The sequence below is a fragment of the Sturnira hondurensis genome, unplaced genomic scaffold (genome assembly GCF_014824575.4).
Source record: "Sturnira hondurensis isolate 20B ecotype Veracruz unplaced genomic scaffold, ASM1482457v3 Scaffold0002640, whole genome shotgun sequence".
Classification (NCBI taxonomy): Eukaryota; Metazoa; Chordata; class Mammalia; order Chiroptera; family Phyllostomidae; genus Sturnira; species Sturnira hondurensis.
This window is the reverse complement of record NW_028075271.1, coordinates 1689205-1697901: the sequence shown is the minus strand read 5'-3', so window position 1 is coordinate 1697901 and position 8697 is coordinate 1689205. Positions and strand designations below refer to the sequence as shown.

Genomic DNA, 8697 nt, shown 5'->3' with positions numbered 1-8697 from the left:
GAGCCTGAGTCACTCCTGGCTACAGCCACTCTCTCGCAAAGTCTCCTCGGCTGTTTTCTTGCACAGCTACGGGTGGGGGTGGGGGTAAAGGTGGGGGCAGGGGGAGCAGCAGGAGGCAGGTGGAGGGGAAGAAGGGCATTGCTCAGAAAGTAAAAAAAAAAAATTGACCTCATTGAAGTCACATGATTGGCAAGAACCAATTAAGTGGAGCTCTGGAAAGGGGAACAGTTAAATTTGTAATTTGGGTTGTGTGAAAACTTCTTTGGGCCCATAAACAACCACAGAACCACAAGTGGGGTAGGCTGGCAGTGCCGGGAGGCGACGCCGGCACAGTGGTCAGCAGGCAGGACGAATCAGAAGGGCTGCAAACCACAGGCTTTCGCAGGGCGGTGAACATCATCAGCCCACAGCCAAGAAAGACACCACTTTTTTTTCATCTTTAACAATTTGAATATTTGTTTTCGCTAAGGTACATTTTTTCATGGGACTCGGGGAGCCCCAGAGGCATCGAGGGAAAAAATGAAAGAGGTGCAGGGAGCCGTGGCCGGGGGCGAGGTTCAAACGATGACCTTTCTTGGTTTTTCGCTCCCAAGGTAAGAAGAAATCAGTGGCTCCCCCGCCTTCAGAAGAGGGTTTTCAGGAGGAAGCCATGGCTTCAGACAGCATATTTGAGTCATTTCCTTCGTATCCACAGTGCTTCATGAGAGGTGAGTACACGCTGGTCTTTTAAATGCTTTCGCTCGGCTTTGCAGAGAATGTTGTAACTCGGTGCATTTAGCCGGCCGGCTCCCTGTCTGTCTGGTGGGAGGAATTCAAACGCAGGCTTATGATTACAAGGCTATTGGATTACTTATTCATCAGACGACAGCTCTTCAGAAATGTCTGAATAAATAGTTAAGCTGTTGAAGTGTTAGTCGGTGTGTGAGAACTCTGGCAAATGCAAGGAGTCGGCCTGCTCCTGGTTGGAGTCCTGCAGATGGCAAAGCTTGTGTGGAGCTCCCCGCGTTTCGTGTTTGCTCCCCCTTGCCCGGAGTGACAGCAGCTGAGTTATCCTGAGCCCAGCGTGCTCTGGGGCCCACAGTCCAGCCTGCCCGGGACTCAGAGCTGTCTGCAGCGCCGGCCAGCAGGGCCGTGCCAGCCTGGGGCAGAGGCTCACAGACGTGCAGGAGACCAGCCAGGACCGGCAGGGCCAGAGCGGCCACTGCGTGGTGGCCGGGTGCAGAGCGTGCAAGAGCCGGGCTGATGGAGCCCGGTGGAAAGCACCGAGCTGCGGGTGTGTGTTGTTCCTTGTGGTCTCAGTGCAGAGGCAGCCGGCATCTTTCAAGAGAGAAAGGAAGCAAGTCGTGGTTTAGAGAGACCTCTCTCACAAAGGGCACTAAAGATGTTTCCTAAGTTGGGCGTTGTCACCCTTAAGTTGCTAGATTGAAAGCTTCCTAAGTGGAATAGCTCGTGTGGAAAACCTGTTTGTGTCCTCGCACCCAGCCCCCGAAACGGGCAATGCAGAAGGGGTGAGCTGTGAGTGAGTGTGTGCGTGCTCACTTGGTGCATCTTTGGTGAGAAAAGAGAACGGTGCTCAAGCCAATAGAAACGTCGCAAAGTCCTCGCAGAGTGTCAGGGCGTGCACGCTGACCAGTGCGCGCCAGCTGTGGCTGCATGGGCCGGCAGAGCCGGGGCGACGTGGACGGGTGAGGGGGTCATTCATCCCCTGGCCACAAACTCTCCAGTGCACCCAGATAGTGTCCATGAGTCATGACTTATTCATTCAGACGAGAGAGCCAGGGAATGCCGAGGGCTGCTGGCCGCTTCGTCACCACGGGCGCTGTTGTGAGTGCCACTGAGTTTCTGTGTCACCGGGCCCCTGAAATTCAAACACTTGACACAGGTGTGTGTGCACGCGAGTGCGTGCGCGCGTGCACGGGCACTTGCGTGTGCTGGGGGTGGCGGGGGAGGGGGTGGGAGTCTCAGGAGAAAGGGAAGAAAGCAAGTCATTAACCGACTCAAAGCTCCAAATTAAAGGGTTTTCAAAGCCCTCTTTACTGGCAGCTGAAGACATGTTAGTGAAGTTGAGTCACGCGCTGTGAGTGAGTCACACAAGCGGCCCCTCCCCGGCTGCATTTCCTCTGGGCCGCTAACGAGCGAAGGAAGCAATATCGGCAGAATAACAGTAAAGAGACCTTCCTGTCTCAACTCGCTTTCAGTAACCTCGGTGCCCGGCGATGGTCTCCTAGTCCACCGACCCAGGAAGGTGGAGTCAGGGAGTTTGAAACGCGTCCCTGGGCAATGGGCTGGATTTCTGGCTGGGGTGCTGGCCCGCCTCTACAGCAGGGATGTAAGGGGACCCAGGCACCTGCACAGACACAAGGGACGACGGGGGCTGGCCCCTGGCACGGCCCCACAGTCCTGTGCCCAGGGGTGCTACCCGCCCAGCCCAGGCCGGACTAGGAGCAGTCAGCTTCAAGGGGCCAGCACGGGGAGGGCCCGCGGACCCCTATCCCAAAAGGGCTCGTGACCAAAGGCGTCTCCATTCGATACTCACAGAGAAGGCCCCCGGGGCCTTTTCCAATCTGCCTGGATGATACAGCGTTGAGTTTAGTTTCAGCGGACCACAGCGGAATCTCGGCAGTGTCCCTGTTAAGTGCATCAGGGTGACCCGTCAACAGGGTGGCATCCATCGTCTGGGTGTGCACCGCTCCCTCGGCCCAGGAGGTGACAGATGTCACTCCTGAGGGGACCCTTTGGGCACTGCCTCAGCGCTGGAGGCTGGCACTGTCCCCACACTCTGCTGCACGGGGTCCTCCCTGAGTCCGAATCTCGTGCCCACAGCCCAGCCCTAAGCAGGCCGGCACCACCCCCCTTCCTTGTTAGCTGTCATTCGTAGCGTGTGCTCCCTCCCAGCTGCCAGCGTGAGCAGGAGGGGAAACACCTGGTTTTCTCCCTGGGGTGGCACTTCATCGGTCCCCGCACTTCTCACCGAAGGAAGCCCAGAGCTCATGGTTGGTGAGGTGCCCCTGTGGAAGCTGGGGGGAAGGAGAGGCGTGGGCCCAGCCTCTGTGACACAGCCTGAGAGGCTGGCATGCAAAGCGAGTGTGGTCTACCACAGTGCACACCGCACGGCGCTGTGCACTGTGGTAGACCTCCTCGGAGGCCAGGAGATAAGATGAAACCAAAATTCCCTGGAACAGTCCCTCTGGCTTTGTACCACGAGGCTCTTGCTGAACCCCCACTTCGTCCCCTCTCAAGGTGCAGCAGGAGATGCATCTTGTCCCCCCAAAGACTGCAGTAGGTGTGGTGAGGAAAACAGCGGCACAGGCGTGTTTTCGCAGGATGCCTCAGATAGCCTCGCTCTTAGAAGTGGCTTAGTGGTCTCTGCAAAGCCTGAATGCTAATATGCCTCCGGGTTCCTAGAACCACAGGTAAAAATCTCGGCGGGGCTGACACGCCGCCACCGCCAGCTTGGAGGCGTCCCTCAAAGGGATGACGGAGAGCAGACGAGGCCCAGAGTGGGAAGCAGGCCTCTCCACAAGATCAGGCTGCCCACATTTGCAGAAATACATTTACAAAGGCACTTCTGGCTCAGCTGAAAACTAAGATCACAGAAAAGTGTAGACAAATTCACGTATTGTGCACGGTGTGAAATCTGCATTACTTTCGTCAGGCCTCCCAAACCAAGCTCCATGGCCTGGGCGGCTCCAGACAGAAATGTACCGTCTCACGATTCTGGAGCCCAGATGTCTTAGCCAGGCCCTGACGCTGCTGTGTCGTGGCAGAGGCTGCAAGGTGTTGAGAGGTTGGTTTCTTCTGCAGACTCTCTCCCCAGCGTGTCGACGGCCGTCTTCTCCCTGTGTCCTAACCTCCTCTTCTGGTGGGGACACACCTGTCACATTGAATCAGGGGCCACGCTAATGGCTTCACTTAATGACCCCTGTAAAAAGTCCATCCCTAAATGTGGTCACGCTCTACGATACTAGGAGTTAGGACTTCAATGCGTCGATTTAGGGTGGACACAGCCCGATCCAAAGCAGGCCGTCTTCACCATCCCAAGTGCCTCCGGCCCTCAGGGCCGCTGTGCTTGCCCAGGGTGCTGTCCTGGAAGTGGAGGGGTCAGACCCCAGACCCCCGTGACACGGGGCCTCGCATTCTGACACTGCCTGCCAGTTTGGGAACTAATAGAAAAGGTGTTAAAAATCTATCTAAACTCATAACAATATCCTTTGCCATTTACCTCTACACACAAAGAGACTTTTGAAAATGACAAAGCAGTTTGGAAATGCTTAAGTTTTAAAAGAGCAAAAAGCGGTCCCCAAAGGAAGCCACCATCTTGGCTCTACTTCCTCCAGCGACGTTGTCCCTGTGATTCAGAACCCTCCCAAGATGCACTGTGCCGCCAAGGTGGGGAGTGGGACACCAGGGCGGGGCACGGGAAGCCTCACACCTGCGCCCACACCCAGGGCGGCAGCCACAGTGAGCAGCCAGGTGCGAAGCACCTTCCGAAGGGGCAGCTGACCCAGGAACCAAAGGGCAGGACCCCTTGAGAGCTGTTGGAAGCGAAGAGTAGCCAGGAGGCCCTCTGCTTGGAGCACGTCTGAAACGTGTGCTCCGCAAAGTCCTGCCCCATGGCTGAGACAGAGGCCGGGGCTCACACTGGGGCAGAGGGTATTCCGGGGCCCCTGCCCACGAAGAGACTGTCCCGGAGCGACCAGGGCTGGGTGGATGTCTGTTTGAGGGTAGAGCTGGATGTTCACAAAAGCGGCCACCACTTGCAAAGGGCCAGTAGAGGAGGGCGGCCAGAGTAGGGGCAGCAACAGACAGCATGGTGGTGCCTTCTCTTGCTTGTCCCGTCTCCTGGCTCTGGTCAAACAGCACCACGCACGCAGCTTCCCTCTCGGGCCTCAGTGTCGTCTGCAGTAGCTGTCATTGAAGTGGCCACGTGGACAGACCACAGAGCTCGTGTCAGGTGCTTTGCAGGGTCGTGACCACGGGCGGTACTGGTCAGCCTGGGCTCCTGGTGCTCCGTTCTCCGAGAGGACGCTCCGTCAGACTTGGTCTGTGCTGGAAAGGGAGAGGCCGCAGGGCCTGGGGGGACCACAGGGAGGCCCCCTGGAGCAGGTGACACAGAGCTGGGGAAGGAGATGGTGTGATGGGTGGACACCAGAGGACAGGGAGGGGGTTCTTGAGGCAGGGGAACAGCCGGGCGGGAAGTCGGGCAGCAGGGACCCCGGTGGGACACAGGCAGGTGGTGAGGAAATCTGCCCATGTGATGGCTTTTTGACTTCTCCTTGTAAGTGTCCTCGAAGAAGAGAGAGAAGGAGAGAGGCCCAGGGTGCAGCTCAGCCAGCTCAGCTTTCATGCGTCAGAGCTTGTTGGGGTGCACTGTGGCAGAGCTTGTTGGGGTACACTGTGGCAGCCACCTCCCCAGGTGCCTCTCGGGTCAGGAGTCGCAGCGAAACTTCTTTTCCTGAGGACCCTTCTCAGGCAAAAAGCCACCTCGGCCGCTGAACCACACGCAGGTTCTCCAGGCCCTGCGGGGGGCCGTCTCTGCTCTCACCTTCAGACCAGGTGTCAAAGCCAGGAGATGTAGGCGGTCCAGGCAGCGAATCTTGCTGGGGAGGGAGCAGAGGAAACTCGGGCACACTTTCCAGCTTCTCAGGCAACTTCCAGTGACCTAGCTGAGTCACTCCATGCCTCCACATCTCACTTCGGTTCTGTAAAATGGGCCAACAACGTTCTAGAGGAGCTTGCCTCCAAATGCCTTTGGCTGGAAGGTGCCCAGGACAATGGAGTTGTCCCTTTCTAGTTCATAGAGTAGGGAAACTTGGAGGGAAAGGTGGCTGGGAATGGATGTCCGGTGACTGGGTGCAGCTGCAGCAGTGACGCCGGACACAGTCCCCAGGCAGACGGTGATGTCCAGTGGTGTTTCATCTTTGGTTTCCTGTGTTAGCCTCGCTCTGAAAACACACGCAGACTTCGCGTCTCTCCTTCAGTCCTTCTCGGAAGTTGCAGATGAATGTGGGAGGGTGGGGAGGGCGATATTTATCCCCAATTTACCGAAAACAGGCTGGAGAAAAGATGGGGAAGGGCAGGGCGCTGGCTGCATGGGTGCCACAGTCACGCCTCCATGCCGTGTCGAAGCCCAGGGTGGCGCTGGGCTCTCTCACGGTGTGAGGAAAGCAACACAGCCCCCTCTCAATGGCGTGTCGCTTACGTGCGCTCCACCACACTGGCCGTGGGCCACACATGTCAGCACGTGGTCAGAAGTGGTTTCTTTCGGTCTCTGCCTCATCCTTTCAAATTCTCAAAACCTTGTGGCCCAACACCTTCAAAGGTTTTTTTAAGGGGAATTCTTCTCTACAGAATTTCTCGAGCAAATCTTTCTTTTCTGTTGCCCTCCCTGAGTGTACCTGACACTGTCTTATCTCGGAGAGAGACATGGCCATCAGATCACAGCGCCCATCCAGGCGCTGGGACACTCACGCATGCCTGGCATTTCTGCAAGTTACGGATGACCCCTGCTTTGTAATGACCGGCCCTGTCTGCTTCCTGGGTCTGGATGCAGACCAGTCTCTCTGCAAGGCAATGCTTTACTTAAAATTAAAAAACAAAAAAGACTGCTTCGTTTTCCCCGGAAGTAAGAAATGAGGTCAATTTTTCGCTCTGTTTTGCTGCCAGGCTGGTGTGCATCAGAGTACCCTAGACTCGGTGTGTGGCCCGCATCCCCATTCGGGGTCCTGGGGTGTCTATTTTCAGATGCGCTTCTTTGTGGGCCGTGAGCTCCCCCAGACATTGCAGGGGCCCCAACAGTCACCAAAAGTAGAAACCTCAGTCGGCGAGTCGGGCGTGTTCAGCGGCTCTGCCTGTGTAGACTCTGGTGCTCTTTTCTGTCAACTTGCCCCCCGTGCTCCCTGGCTCTGAGCCAGGCCTCGGCCTGTCGGGTGTTGCGCGCAAGCGCGTGGGGAGGGAAGCACCGGCTCTGACACTCAGCAGAGCTTCCGCTCCTGGTCTTCGCCGGCCTCCCAGCGTTCCCTCCCAGCCCCTCTGATGTGCTCGCTGAGAGAGGACTGTGACTCCTAGAAAGAAAATAGCTGGGAGCATCACCTCAAAGCTGTATTGCTTCTGAAAATGTGTAGGACTTCATATTTGTTTTTAGTAGATCCTAAAGAAAGATCTAGAAAACGTCGCAGTAGTCAGCTTGCCAGTGAGTAAGAGCAAAGATCAGGGGGACCCTGGATCCCTGCTCCCCGGGCAGGTTTTAAGGGAGGCTGGGCGTGTGCTCAGAGCACCCCTCTCTCTCAAGACTCAGTGTAGGAGCAGAAAAGGTGACCGCGTGTGGCCTTCGGTGTTTATTTTCTATCACAGCCACAGGAGGGTTCAAAGGGCAACGCGGATTAACTAAAAGCCCTGGTCGGGGGGCCATTTCCCAGCAGCAGCTTTCTCGCCGACCACAGTTTGCTGCTCTTTATCACTCGGCTGCCGTTCGCACTTTGAACACCGCGCACCCAGCCCCTCGCTGCACACCACCTGCAGGCTGCCTCTGGGCCGGCCCTCGCCTCGCCAACAGTCACAGCTGAACTTGACACCAACCCACTCGGCAAGTCTGTAATTTATACAATCTGAAAGTGCGCATGTGCACCCACCCACCCCAGGGTCTGGTGGGCCTACAGGGAAGGGGAAGCGCATCCGTGCCTTGGGGGGCGCTCTCTCCCTCTCCCTCTCCCCTCTCTCGCCCCGGCCCTTTCCCGCACTGGCTTGTGTACACAGCGGGAAGGAATGAGGAGGGGATGACACCGGAGTGACAGGCAGGAACAGAGACGCCCACGGTTGTTGCGTTGTCACTGTGTGTGCGGCACACCACGGCTGTGCCCTCAGAGTCCTAGAGGAGAGGGGTGGTTACGAAACCACCCTCCACAAACATTAGGGCTGTGGAGGGTGTGGAGTTGTATAAAGAAGTACCAACAGCACAATGGGGATCCTGTTCACCCGCCAGTCATTCTGTGTCACTACTTCACAGTAAAAAAATAAACAGAGCAACACCACCCCTATGCTGCACTCTGGGTTGTGTGCAGAACAAAGAGATAATTGTGTGGGGGAGGTGGGGGAATCTGTGTAAACAGCAAAGGAACTATGAGACATTGTCCCGTTTCATACTTTCTAAGTTATCCGTGTGGGTGTGTTTTCTATATATAGTTTTATATACTGCAGTTGGCATCCGAAACCATATAACTTTATATATACATAAAGTTTTATACATGTAGAAGTTTCTGGGGGTTTGCCTGGAGTGATCTTATACCTCTCCTTGACTCGGGGGACCAGACACGGTCACTTGTCCCAGCCCCCTCAGCTAGTCAGTCCCAGAACCAGAACCAGAACCTGGGTCATCTCCGCTCTTGCCTCCTAGTGTTTTGCTGACACGGGGTGGCCGATGCCGCGCGGGCGTCCAGGTCACTAGCAGACAGCACCACCCTGCCGGGCCAGCCTCAGTCTCTGTGGGCAAACATGGCGTAGAGCCACCGGTGTAGAGCCTGCCGCCTTCGCAGCCCCCGGGCTCCGCCTGCCTCCGCCACCCCGCTGCGTTCTCGGTTGGTCGTACCCAGACGCCCAGCGCCGCCCTCGCGAAGCACCTGCCAGAGGCGGCCACACCCCTTAGGCAATTGTATGGTTGACCAGGTTGGTTTTGAGGAGCGTCTCTGGGGACATCTGAAC

At 56.7% G+C, this 8697-nt stretch overlaps 1 protein-coding gene across 2 annotated transcripts in view; it reads left to right on the top strand.

The window, feature by feature from the left end:
* Window positions 1–260: 260 nt before the first annotated feature.
* RUNX1 (RUNX family transcription factor 1) overlaps window positions 261–8697 on the top strand; it is a 205593-nt gene continuing 197156 nt past the window's right edge. For both annotated transcript variants that reach the window (XM_037040603.1, XM_037040601.1), the window contains exons 1-2: window positions 261–469; window positions 594–707. In XM_037040603.1, the coding sequence (XP_036896498.1) occupies window positions 650–707 (58 nt within the window). In that variant the 5' untranslated portion in view covers window positions 261–469; window positions 594–649. The remainder of the gene's footprint in view (window positions 470–593; window positions 708–8697) is intronic.